This window comes from Anabrus simplex, chromosome 1 (assembly GCF_040414725.1).
Source record: "Anabrus simplex isolate iqAnaSimp1 chromosome 1, ASM4041472v1, whole genome shotgun sequence".
Lineage (NCBI taxonomy): Eukaryota > Metazoa > Arthropoda > Insecta > Orthoptera > Tettigoniidae > Anabrus > Anabrus simplex.
Window position 1 is genome coordinate 633,710,018 of NC_090265.1, and position 15,010 is coordinate 633,725,027.

Here is a 15,010-nt window from a genome sequence, read left to right on the forward strand (position 1 = left end):
CCCGGATGTATAACAATATCACATACAAATACACCCTACTAGGAGGTTTCTCTCGTGTCCCCGCTCCATACATTAACAAGCGCACACTCTATATTAATTTTCGTTATTATGTCTGGATAACGTTTCTTTTCATATGCTTCCACTGCATAGATACCCTTGACCTTATCTTCTTCCTTGAAAACCTTAATTTCCTCCCTGACTTCAGACTCAGAGTCTGAATCTATCACATGATTCAGCATACACAATACTGCCTTCGTCACTTTCAGCGATGGGATGAGCTGACTTCATTTCCAGCATCTTTGCATCACTTGAGGATGATCCTGTCATGGACATGGGTGATGATCTCTGCAAATCTAGGACGGAAATGCTCTTTCTAGGTATGAAATTGATTCACCTCTTTCTGATCTGCTTTCTCTTGGTCTTTATTTGAACAAGATGATCAAAGAAGGTATCACTTACATTTTTTCATGCTAGTTCATTTTCTTCTTGATGAATATGATTGCATAACCTACTTAGGGCCTCCTTACTGTTTGTAGGATAAATTTCACATTTCCTAAATCCAGCACACAGATTGTTTCTCTTATTTTCTTCAACACTATCCACCAGTTTCTTTGTCAACACTGGGAACTCCTGTTTAGGTATTGTTATACTCCTGATGACAACAGTAGACTTCTTCCACTCTTTTAAGACAATCTTCCAGTGTCTCTTCAATGGCCAGAAAAATACTGCTGCATCAGATATGTTGCATTTAGTGGCAGAGCTATAAAACAAATGTTATGTTTCTGACACTGTCGAATAACTTCAATATTCATATGTTGCCTTCTCAAAATAGGAAGCATTAATTCATTAAAAAATCTTCAAATATGTTGTAGTTGAACCAGCCAGATGAAGTGCAATTATACCTTGCACCTGCAGGGCCACCTTTGATCCATATGCTCCACAAATGTTTATACTTGTACTTAATATAAACAGGAGCAAGATCACCATCTGTATTCCTACAGAAAATAATGGAAATACAAGCCTTGGTGGAGTTCCGACAATTTTTAGGATATTTTCTAACCCTCTCGGTAATGATTTTACAGTATCCAGGGTCATCTACGAGGTTCATCTCATCATATTTTCAAATATTGGAACTTGGAACCCCTACAAGTTCAACACAGAGGTGATAAAAAATATTTATTGATTACATTTTCATCCAGAGTCACCCTAGTAATCGATATACTGTACTGCATTCTGTGCAAACTTCTGAGTCAGACTGGGATGGCGAGCGATAAGCAAGTTTTGCCAGTCACTTCCTGGGGAATTATTTCTAAAACATGTCACTGTTCTTCCCACCAGTTAAGATAAGACTTCACAATACAGTCACAGGCAAACTATAATCAGACATTGTTATACAATGAGAAACAAATGTTTCTTGCTCTATTTCAGAAAAAAACTGTTGGATGTCCTGGAGTCACTTGATGTTTTGTCCCTAGTGTATTTCTGTGAAAACCACACCTAAAAACAATAAAAATACGTTTTAGTAATACTATAAAACAACTATAAATGCAGTAGCTCAGGGTAGGTATTAATTTGTGAAATCTTACTTTTCAGCAGCTTTCCATATGGGTAATTTCATCCATTTGATTTCATTAAGAGCTGCTGCCAGGGTTCATTAGTATAATTGCATTAAAAATGTGATCCAACCTTCTTCCTGTATTTACTAGGCATTTTATAACCTGAAAATACATAAATAATCAGAAATGTAAAAAGAAAAAAAGCAATAAAAATTATAAACTGGAACACTACAAGACAATTTTGTGACAGCGCCATTACTGTCACAATGTTGCCCCATCGTTCTTCACGTTTGAAGTATATCCACAAAAAGGTAGAGTTTTCACAAAGCATAATACAGTCAACCCCCTTTATAATGCCACCCTATACTCCACCACCCTCAGTTATCGCTCATGACAAGCAACGAACGGATATTCTTAATAATAATGTTATTTGCTTTACGTCTCACTAACTACTTTTTAAGGTCTTCAGAGACGCCGAGGTGCCGGAATTTAGTCCCGCAGGAGTTCTTTTACGTGCCAGTAAATCTACCGACACGGGGCTGTCGTATTTGAGCACCTTCAAATACCACCGGACTGAGCCAGGATCGAACCTGCCAAGTTAGGGTTAGAAGGCCAGCGCCTTAACCGTCTGAGCCACTCAGCCCGGCCGGATGTTCTTAATGGAAATAGTATAGTAATAACTACCTCGATATAATGCCAAACCCCTTCTACCACCATGCGCCATAGTTGGCACAGGTATCGAAATGCTGTAAATGTGCTCAGTATACCGCCAACTGCTGGTTCAAAATTATTAGCAAGAACATGTAAACCATTTCATTAAATGGAAACATGACTCTTATCTGATCCTTTAGGAATGTGAGCAGGTTGAATGTGCTACCCACCCTCATTACCTGTAGCTCGTAATTCCGAGTGGCATGGTGGCAAGGATTTAATTGTCCTGCCATAGATCGGAATTTCCTTAAGACTTACCATAATGGTCTGTTTCCAAGAAAAGCTTTGGAAGCTTGGACAAAGCAATTTGAGCATAAAGAGCTTGACAGTAGAACATCTTGAACTATTTTAAGCTTCAGTCCTGGGTACAGAAGTTTCTGCAATGAATAAACAAATGATTTTACGTGAGAAAGAAAAGCGAGAAGTGTATGCTTATAAAGAACACTATCCTTGTGATTGTCAGAAGAACCATTCTTCATTGTTATGGGACAGCTGTAATGCAAAATACAGACATTTTAAAGTTAAATGTCGATTGATACTAGATGGCAGGTATATTGGCACTGTATTGCATAACCAATGGCTGGGTTTTTAATTAATTTTATCAAGTAACACAAAATGTGTCACCAGAGATCTTTTACATTCTGACATTCTTCAGTAGAGAGTGCTGAATGAACATGTTTACACCCTTTAGACTCATACATTAGGTCTGAATGAAAGCATGATTATAATAAAGTATTATTTATTCATGTATGTATGTATGTATGTATGTATGTATTGACCCCTTTGGTCAACTACGTTTCAGGTTCTTTGTCACTTGCTGAGGTAAAGGTAGGGTTCAGTAATCCTAATCTATCTACTCAAATGAAAGGTCTTTTCATAAAATATTTGTATTTTAATTTGGAAAAATTTACTGAAGAAACTAATAATTTGAAATCCATGTATAATTCGGACTCTATTTTGTCCACTTAACACCACAATCATTTTTGCACAGAGGGACCGAACGCTGGTTTGAGCCTTTAACTTAACTGCCTGATGGTCGTCCTTACTAGAAACCATTGTCTCAATTATTAAATAAAGAAAGGAAAGTCTGGAAATTCTTAAATTCGGCTTCAATGTGAGACTACATGTACCATCATAATGATTCTTGATGGTCCGGCCCTCGTAACACGAACTTTGGACTCTGGGTATAATTAAGGCAGTCCAATCGGTGTGTGTCGCACAGTGGTTATACGGCATGGGCCCTTAATTGAATTGATGTGACCTGCGACTATGTCATGGACCGACCTCTAAACTTCTAAGTTACTTTAAAGTCATTGTGGATGATGACCGCAAGGAAAATGATGTTACAGTGGCATATGGCCCTAATCTAAGTCCCTGAGGTTGATGACCCCATGACCATCCAAGTTTCTAAGCTGAAGGCTAAACACAATTAAGTTACATCGGTTGATGACCAAAGTTTCCATTTTACTAACCCCAGCACATTTACTGCTCAATCAATCAAAGTCAAATAATGCAACAACAACAACAACGCTCACAATACTTTGTGGCAGTAAAATCCATTACTTTCGAATATGTCCCCTTAATTGTTACATTAACATTTAAATATTCCCAGAAAAATAAACCAAGATTCCCAGAATGCATCTCCAAGTTATTCGCTTGCTTTAAATTTATTTCACAAATACGTTTCTACTGAATTTAATAATTAAATAAATTAAAAATGATTTAATGAAATCTTAATGAACAACAAATTCTTTCTCCACGGACAAATGGTTTCTTTCACAAGTCCCTACTCAACGTTTGACGCAGTTATATTCAATTCATGTTTAATGTTTATCATCTATCATTATTTTGTAGCTGGAAAAAAATTTGCATCATTCATTTCCGGTATTATATCTTGTTTCATGACATCGCACTTTAAATCTAACCTAACCCTAGCCATTATTAATACTTGGATAACCCTAATAATCTAGTACAAACCAAAAGTAACTCACTGTATAGTGTAAGCCATTTACAATGTCATATTTTGTCATAACATTTCATAAAGTTTGTGTACCATCACAAAAAAAAAAAACAATCATCACTACCACCATTCTATATTTTGGACAACCCTGAAATTGGCTAACCTCACTCATTATAGTCTACTCTAACTTTAGGGTTTCAGATATACATTACAATCTCAATTAAACAAATTCACAGTATCTAATAACCTACACGTTATTCCCGGATGAAAATTTCAACTAGATCCCGTAGTTAATGATATCCGCTGCCAAGAATGTAATCTCGTTTCAATGCGTAACACTCTACATACCTTCCGTTGTACAAAAACTGTCCCCTATCGATCAGCTGGCGGTATCGAAACAGACGACCCTCCTCTGTCTGTCAGTTTCAACATGAAACACATGTCATTGTCATACATGACTGGCTTCAAAGATTGAACACCTTTGACTTTGCAAAATAGAACAAAATACGATATTCTGACCAAACCAAATATGCACATAGATTTACTTTAAAATGTCCCACAATAATTGTACATGTCGCAAATTAATACTGGCGTGGATTTTCATACTCTACTTTCCTTCCCAAACATTATAAAATCTTCCTCGGGCTCCCACAAAGTCCCGGCTTCATTTACAGGCTTTCAATCATCTGATTCACGAATCCTATCTCACCTCATACGATTCTCACTGACAAAAGAACTGGAATAAAAATCCTTACTAGAATCCACGACGCCTAATAACGCACAATGCTTTAATAATGAACAACTCTGCATAAAATGATCTCGTATTTTAAAACTGGATTTTCACGAAAGTGACTGACAAATTTACTGTTATTATTTTCACTCAGACATGGTTTGAACGTACATAGAATACGTTACACTTCGTGACAAAATTCACCGATCTGCATTACTCAACACTACACACAGCACTTCCACCCAATTGAAAATGGGTAACCACGGATCCCTTTCGCACCAATTCCATAAAATTTCAACTGAAAATTTTACGTCGAATAAACATCTTAATTTGACATCACAAAATATAAGCAATAAAATATATGGAAATGACGATCTACCTTGAACGTGATATCACTTCGAAACCCTCATTAGTAACTTTTACAACATTACACGGCACTCGCAATACTTTAAAATTTTATACAAGCAGAAAATAAAACAGATGACCTTTTTCGTCATATTCTGACATTCACAAAGAAACAATATGAGTGACCAACTGCGTCATAAATACCCACTTCAAATACACATAAGTTTGACATCATGAAACAAGATATAGCAGGCAGTAAGATGGCATGTCACCTACCTCAAGTCACGCCAGCATTCATCTTTGGGCTCACCGGCGACCGTCTGTCATTTATTTAGCCATTTTTACATTTTTGGCTGTACATTGCACTTTTCTTCCTTTTTCCTGGAAATAAAGCATTAAAAAAAGAAATGCCCTTCACTTGTCGTTTTCGTTGATCGCACTCGACTGATAGTATTTATTACCCACACACTAATTACTTTCCTTACCACACACAAATTTATAAATACTTCTTCGGTATCTTGACCGTCCTTTTTATACAATTACTTCTGCTCCAAGAAAAACTATAACCACATTGGCTAAAATCTGTTTGTTTGACTTACTCTACTTGTCAATCTATTTACAGGACAGTTCAACCCTCTATCTTCAGCTTGATACAAAATGCAGGGGTTTCTATATTTATAGACATTACCCCCTCTCTCCAGGCATTTTCCCTTTGCCGCCAAGAAAATTTGCGTTTTTCAACTTCAATGAACTGTATTTAACAGAGTTTTTGATGTAACCACATACTTGCTACATTGCTAGCAGTAGTGTTCCTAGACATTTAAAATTTATTCATATTAAATTAATTGATTAAATGACCTCATGTGATAGGCACTTTTTTTTGTCGACTTAGCGTGAGTAAGCTAGACACGCGCGTCCATCTGAAATAATCCCCAGAGATGGCTTAGCAGTTTCCAGTCCATCTTACTAAAGACCAGTTGTCTTATAGACAAATACAGGACCCTCATTATACTGCGTTCACTACTAATTCTTTCATTTAAATATACTTATTCAACATCACTTTCTTCTGTATCCTTCCACATTCGACACGTGTGGATGACGTCACATCTCATAGCGTGGGACAGAAGGTAGCCATCTCCTTGCCACGTATCACTGCCGTGATATCAAGAAATGTTCAAGCCCCTCATCAATTGACATGGGGCCTCATGTAGTAACTTTTCATACTTAAAATTCTTAGGGCACAAAGGTCATGCTTTCAGTATGTATGTATGTATGTATGTATTAGTAAGTTTACAGGGGGATTGAGATCGATTTGAGTACACTTACCGTATTGAATACGATCCCCGTTTACATGTAGTATTTGAGTATCATATTGAATCCGCCAGGCAACATCTACGTATACAGACGATGCAGAATTGTAGTAAAATCGATATCACCTCTTAGAATTTAAAGACGCCAAATGAAGTAGAAGCCCAGGAGATAACTTTCAATTTTGAAAGTATGTGTGATATTCTATGTAATTGGTGCAATAGATAGAACGCACATTCCAATTTTACCCCCAACAGAAGGTTATCGTGATTTTCCTAATCGCCAGGGCTGGCCGTCTTATAATATGATTTACACTATAAATTGAGGATAATTATGTCCACCTTTTCAATACAAATACAATGTGACATCATTAACACATCACGAATTTATTACCTTTCAAAAAATTGGGACCGGTTTCGGCATTATTTGTATGCCATCATCAGCCATAGGAAACTTTGTGACAAGGCTTAAGTACAGAGTGAACCTGTAATCAATTCTAAAAGGAACTGTTTTTGCCCACTAAAAATCTTTACTGCAAGGGACCTCTATAATGGACAAATAATGTTTTAAAGTCTAAAATAATATCAGCCGAACTTATCATTTTACTCGATTTGTTGTTAAATAACCAAACTGCATTAACGAAAGACATTGAGTTACCAAAGACTTATACTGTAACATATCTCTACACCTAGTACAAATAGGTTACTGTTTCCAATTTGATAATAGGTGAACTCATTTTAATACATGTCAGTTTTAGGTATTTTTGACCAAAATGCACAATTGCCTTTAAACGCCTAGTAGTTATAAAAATTTTCAAAGATTGAAATTATTTTTTAACTGGATGCTTAATCAGCATTTGGTAATATTTAAAGAACCTGACAAAAGCTTTAACTTTAGTCAAAAATTGTATAGAAGTAATGTCATAATATGTTGCATATAATATGCTACCAGTTTTAATCTTAAGTTTTAAGGAGTACACCAAAAAATTTTAATAGTTATGTAAGAATATGGTCAATTTTTATATATATATTTATGTTGTATGTCATGTTAATATTGTACTTAAGCCTTGTCACAAAGTTTCCTATGGCTGATGATGGCATACAAATAATGCCGAAACTGGTCCCAATTTTTTGAAAGGTAATATATTCGTGATGTGTTAATGATGTCACATTGTATTTGTATTGAAAAGGTGGACATAATTATCCTCAATTTATAGTGTAAATCTAGATTCAATACGGACCAAAATGAAGTTCTTAACTTCAGTTATAATATGATTGCAGTTGCTGATCATGTATACAGGTAAATATATTTTCTGGCTTATATTTCGACAGAACTTTAATGATGATGATTTTGTCAGAACAAACATGGACTGTGTGCGCAGTTGTTTTCAATACGATCTCATTATGATCCGCGTTTACATGGAACTCAATTCGAACTGAGTACAATACAATCCCAGATTTTACCGTATCGACCTTGAGACTCAATCCGAATTGAGTCCCCGTTTACATGGCGTTTTCAATACGGGAAGTGTACTCAGATCGATCTGAATCCTGCATGTAAATGTACTGTCTGTCTGTCTGTCTGCATGCATGCATGCATGCATGCATTCATTCATTCATTTATTTATTTATTTATTTATTTATTTATTTATTTATTTATTTATTTATTTATTTATTTATTTATTTATTTATTTATTTATTTATTTATTTATTTATTTATTTATTTATTTATTTATTATCTTTTTATTTATTTTTTTGAGCACTCTATAAATGTTATAGGTGACAGCTGGAAGTCTTGCAGAAGGAGCAGGAATGAGAGCTGGAGATATTTTCGTTGCTATTAATGAGAAGCCATTACAAAATCTGACTCACTGGGAAGCACATGAAGTTATTATACAAGCAGGAAACAATTTTGTTCTATCAGTAGTCCGGTAAGAAGATACAGGAACATAAGTGTTAGTTCTCTTTTATTACTCATGAAAGGATATAATGTTCAAAACTTGGAATTTTAACAAAGATACCTACGAAATCAAATCATAGGATTCTAACTTTTATAGTGATTTGAAAAGCTTCAGTCACTGCCTTTCAAAATATCTTACATACTTGGTACTTTCTTCAATCTGTTCTAGCCTCAATTCATTTGTTTAATAGTTATTCCAAGGCCCTCTCTCTGGATTTAAATTTGAAAGTTTTCTGTTCTTTTCAGTTTTATTTGTATTGCTCTGTCTGAGAAATTTATTGAGTAGTGATTCTGTCCATGAAAGGAGATTTTTAGAATCCTAGTAATTTAATTTCTACTTTCTGAATGTGAAATTCCCATGATTCTTATTTGTTGAATACAGGGTGAGTCTCTTCTCTGTTGAGAAATACAGGGAGATGACGGGAGTGATGATAAGGAGATAGTAAGCCAAGAAGGATGGTCCAATACACTACTACTGTTTGTTAATTACAGTTTATTAAAGTTGAAGGAGAACTTACATCATGTTTCACAGTCTCTAGCAAGTTTGCATATATGCCAATGGAATTTCTCTTCTGGCAACTGTTGTAACATTTCTTGCCCAGCCCAGCATAGACCCTGTTCATGAGGTGCACTCATCAATAGTTTGCCTGCATATTACAGTAGGGTATCATATACTCTCTCTATTCACACTTATGCTTAAATGTATATGTTATGAGTGTTATTGAGTATCTGACAATTACACTAGAACCATCAGATGCAGGTCTGGATACACAATTGCTATCTTAGCAGCATAAAGTTCTGGTAAAAAAACGGTATAGAATTGGACGATACATCTGGGGTTTTCTAATCTTCTGTATCACCTCCCTAATTTTTACCATAGAGCAGAGACTCATCCTGTATAACATAGTGAAAACACTCACATCTGCCAGAGGAGAATTGCCAGAACTTTTGTACTGTATAAATATGAACTTTCATGGTTTTCTTTAGCTGATTTTTACCAGCTTTCCAAGTTTTAACTTTATCCATGATCTATTGCTAGTGTGTACTTAAATATCCTGGTGATAACCAATGAAACGTAATTTTTGTCATGGAAAGGAACCAGTAAGTGACAAATTCAAGTCATATATAGAAAGGAACATGAATAGGTACACAGGAGCGAGACCATCTGTTTGAAGACAGCAGTATATGAATATGAGGTTTTCCTTTTCCTTTTGTGTTACAAATCGTCAATCATCAATGTTCTGCATTTAGGACTGTTGCCCAAGTGGCAGATTCCCTATCATTTGTTTACCTAGCCATTTCTTAAATATTTTCAAAGAACTTGGAAATTTATCAAACATTTCCCTAGATAAATTATTCCAGTTACTCATCACCCTATAAATGAATATTTGCCCAATTTGTCCACTTGAATTCTACCTTTATTTTCATATTATGATTTTTCCTACTTTTAAAAACTCCACTCAAGCTTATTCATCTACTAATGTCATTCTACAATATTTATTGACTGACAGCTTGGAACATACCACTTTGCTGAGCATCTTGTCTCCTTACTTCCAAGTCTTCCGAGTCCAACGTTTTCACCATTTTAGTATCACTACTTGTTTGTCGGAAATCACCCTTAACAAATTGTGCTGTCTTCATTTGGATCTTTCCCAGTTCTCGTATCAAGTAGTCCTGGTGTGGGTCCCATACATTGCAACCATACTCTAATTGGGGTCATATCAGAGACTTAAATGCCCTCTCCATTGCATCCTTACTGCAAGCCCTAAATACCCTCATAACCATGTGAACAGATCTACCAGGTGTATGCATAAGTTTTTGCCAGTTTTTGTGATAAACATGTAATTTTCAAGGGAAATTCCTTTTTTGTTTATTCAAAATTCTGGCCATTGGCTTCTACACACTTCGCCCATCTTTCAGGTAATTTATGAATACTATGCCAGAAAAACTGATTGTCTTTTGCGGCAAGCAATTCATTGAGCCATTTTCCAACTTCCCCGAAATTACTGAAGTGCTGCTCTGTGAGCGTGTGCTCCATTGATGCGAACAGGTGATAGTCAGATGGTGCCAGTTTGGGAAAGTATGGCAATTGCAGAAAGATGTCCCATCCAAGCTATTTTAAGGTGTCTTTCACTGGTTTTACTGTGTGAGACGGCACATTGTCGTGTAACAAAATCACTTTGCCATGTCTTCTGGCCCTGTCCGGTAATCTTTCAATCAATATGTGATTTAAATTAATCATTTGTTGGCAATAGCATTGTGCATTAACGGCTTCGCCAGACTTCAAGAGTTCATAATACACAATACTCCTCTGGTCCCACCAGACACAAAGCATGGTCTTCTTGCCGAAGCGATTTGGCCTTGCCGTTGAAGGAATTGGCTTCGCCAGGTGACAGACACAATTTTCTCCGCTTAGGGTTTTCAAAATAAATCCACCACCTGTCACAATTCGGTTAAGAAATTATTTTCTTTCATGGCGTTGAAGCAGCATTTTACAAGTGACTTTGCGATTTGCGGTTTTCCATTTGCCATTCATTCAAATCGTGTGGGATCTGCTTACCAAGTTTACTGATCTTCCTCATTGCTCGTAAACGTCTGCTGATTATTTCTTGTGACACATTTAATGCATGTGCCAATTGCTGTTGCATTTGATTTGGTTCATCATCCAGAGCGTGCACTGTCTTTCACATTGAAATCACCACGTTTAAATTGTCGAAACTATGTCTCGCATGTTTTAATCGATGGAGCGTGGTCACCATATTGCCCCCATTTTCCCCGAGCTAAGCCCAGCCATCGAGCGAGAGATCCCAAGGTGAACCGTTCGATCGTTGGCTATCACTTTCTAGAGGCATTTAAGGGATGTTAAGGATTGATGACCAAGCAGGATAAAAAGAAATGTTAAAACAACACTCTGACATTTATTCACATAAGCAAACAACAAATGAAAATATTCTTGCTGATATGTTTTATAACATAGAACTTTCATGATATTGCATTTCCTCCTCGATTTAGAGTGACACGTGTTCTTAACCTCCAGCCTTACTGTGCTGTAATGAAAACCAAAGGAATAATTAGGCCACTTGCCTTTCCAAATCAAAATATTTGATTGAAAGAATTAAAAAATTAACACATAGATTCGTAAAATAATTAACAACTGTCTTGTTAACGAGGGCTTTACAATAAATGTGTTCAAAGTTTCACCAATTCAAAGTAGTCTCAACACGTGGTTTTAAGATGTACTCAACTGAATTTATCATTTACAGTGTTTAATATTAGCCAATGACACCAACATGAACTTCAGTAGAAAATGAAAATTGATTTCAAAGTTCTCAAAAATAATTAATTATTATTATTATTATTATTATTATTATTATTATTATTATTATTATTATTATTATTATTATTATTGATTTCCTCATCATTTAATTAACCTATGTTTCATTGTCACACGATCGTGTTCTCATTAATTTTCACTGCATCATTTACCTAATGATCGTCATTAGCATTCCAGAATAATTATTTTCAATTAATTATTATGACTTATTTTCACCATAACTCAAAGTAATCATGCGGCTGACGACTTCTACCTCTGATCCTTGTATTTCATTTCCATTCAAATTAATCTTAAAATATTTCAAAGTTCAACTATAAATGTGTCAGAAATTTACATTATCCACGTGTGAGCTAGTTAAATGAATTTTATTTACAAATCGAGTGCCTTCGTAAAATAACGAGATGATCTTTCCTTTTAAATCTCGCTAATTAAGAAAATAAATTCCTTTCTAGTCTTCCTCGACTTAAGTTGATAAGAATTTCCCTTAAGGGCATGAAAATTACTTCTTAAGGCAACACACAACGATGAGTGTAATCTGCGTCGCAGCAAGTGCACGACCAGATCAAATTAAATGGGACCAACATGATACAAGAGAAATATACATATTCACATACACACACACATTCACACTAGGAAACACGTCTTTTATGTACATTATTTACATCGAATTCTGTTTTGGCAAGTTTATTCATGATTTTTACGAGTGGTCAGGACGCGTAATATCTAGCAAAAATAATCTGTGTACTGAAATTATCCTTCATTAATGGTGGCTAGTGATCGAAGTAATGGGTATCACTTGGTAGAAACACATTTCACATATCAACGTAAGTTCATCTAACTCTTGAAATTATAATGGAAGATTCTAGTAAAATCCATAAGCACTACCATCGTTTGAGCTTCAGGTTGAAATTATCGCGAGCGTGAGCCTTAATCGTATTATTTTTATTCCCTACCTGTGAAATACACTCGCAACACGTGCTCCAATAATTATAATCTATCTTGCACTCCCAATACACAAGAATAAGTCAAATATCATCATTAAATCATCAATTGCTCAATTATACAACAAATATCCCTCAGGATTGGTCATATTTCAGACCCTTCATGAACAGAGCACATTCAATCTCACATATAAGGACTCTACAGTAATTTTATGGCTCACGAGCGTTTAATTCTGTTTTACCCGATCTTTAGTCAATATTATTATTATTTAAGTGATTATTACATCTACTGATCCTCGTGGAATATCGAAAAATTAGATGACTTCATCATAAATACAACAAGTGATCTTGAAAGACACTAGGTTCGACCCTATTCACTCAAAATGTACACGCAAATTTCAGTCCAGTAACTTTCAACATTACAAGGAAAGTAGATTTATCGTGTGGTCAGTGATTATTAAGTATAAAGCTCCTAAGCATGGGAAATCATTCAAAGACAACCTACATGTCTACTCTAATAGATTCAAAATTTCATTCACACGTACCTAGTCTACCACGACACCTTAAGAAGTGGAAAAATGAAATATTTCTAACTACAACAAACTAATAGATCTACGACTTAAAGAAGAAAGACCTCTAGTTGTACAAAAGGTAAGACAGATAAATTAAATTAAAGGGTACTCAAGTTTTAGATGGAGTTCGATTCCCGTCGACAGTCAATTATTCCAGCATTTTCCTCCGGTCAGTCTCCTTCCAATTACCAGATACGCCTCACATTTTTACAGCTCCATGGAGGCTCTGTAGCAGGTGTCCCTCGATGAAGTTGTGTAGTCGGTGGTTGCAGAATTGTCCATCTTGAGGTGTTCAACTTCTAAGACGACTTCCGTAGAACGCCGGTCACAAGCTGTAACTGAGATGACAAAATTAAGTATTTTGCACAAGCACACATCGAATATTAATAGCTCGTCTACACAGTCACACTTAACTTGGTTCTTAAGGCATTTTTATTCCATAGGAATTCACTAATTCTCGCTAAATTCTGGCAAAACGGGTGTTGACTTGAACTGGAAATTACTTCTCCACATGGTCCGATATCGTAGCTTCCACACAGCAGCACAGCGAAGAATATTCAGGGTAAGAGCAGGATATTCAGAGAGAGCGATTTACTCGAAACAAGGCCTTTTTATATTATCAGCCTGGGAGGTGTGATCTTCAACGAGAACGGTAATTGGCTGATGGTCTCATTTAATTGGCTCAGACTATTCCAGATTGTGAGTTGCGCGCGTGCAGCGGTAGTCACGTGGTTTACTCTGACCTTGGCACAGTCCTGCCGGTGTATCACCCCTCTGAACGATGAAAAAAACTCGTTCTTAGCTCGCCACTACTCCCCAAATGACATGCTGCAGCTCCAAGCAGACAATAAAACTTTTACTTTCCACTTGTTGAAAATATTCATAATATCGCCACTTTTAACGGGGACAATATGTTTCTACCAGCAGACGATGACTTTTCTCAGCCTTTTTCTTTTGATTAAATAAGAAAAGCAATACATGCCATAAATGTTCTTTTTCAGGCACAAACGTTGATAAACATCACTGAATGATACAACACAGACGCTAGTGTTTGGCAGATTCATCTTGTGTGTGTTGGTAGGTTAATGTTAGACGAACAAACTGACATATGTGTCAAATTCGTATGCTGCGTGCTGTTCACCGGCACCATCTCTTAGTGAAACCAGAAAAGACTTATGCATACACCTGGTATAACCTTTCTTCACAACCCCAATACTGTGAAAACCCCAATGAAGATCATTTCTTATGTTAACACCTAGGTACTTACACTGATCCCCTTGGAGTATTATCACCTTGTTAATATAGTAATTAAAACTGAGATGACTTTTCCTCTTGGTGAAACTTACAACCTGACTTTTCATTCAATTCACCACCATATCATTATCCACTGTCCATCTCACAACATTGTCTAGTTCTTTTTGTAGTCGCTCACAATCCTGTAACTTGTTTACTGCTCCATACAGTATAACATCATCTACACCTAGCATTATCTGTGATTCCAGTTCTTTACTCATATCATTTACATACATATATATAAGAAAACATAAAGGTCTAATACTACTGCCCTTTGGGACCACCCTCTTTATTATTACAG

The 15,010-nt window shown here is 35.9% G+C and overlaps 1 protein-coding gene across 1 annotated transcript in view; it reads left to right on the top strand.

The window, feature by feature from the left end:
• LOC136857238 (PDZ and LIM domain protein Zasp) overlaps positions 1-15,010 on the top strand; it is an 87,636-nt gene that overhangs the window by 31,464 nt on the left and 41,162 nt on the right. Inside the window, exon 3 of the mRNA XM_067135726.2 lies at positions 8,389-8,540. Within this exon, the coding sequence (XP_066991827.2) occupies positions 8,389-8,540 (152 nt within the window). The remainder of the gene's footprint in view (positions 1-8,388; positions 8,541-15,010) is intronic.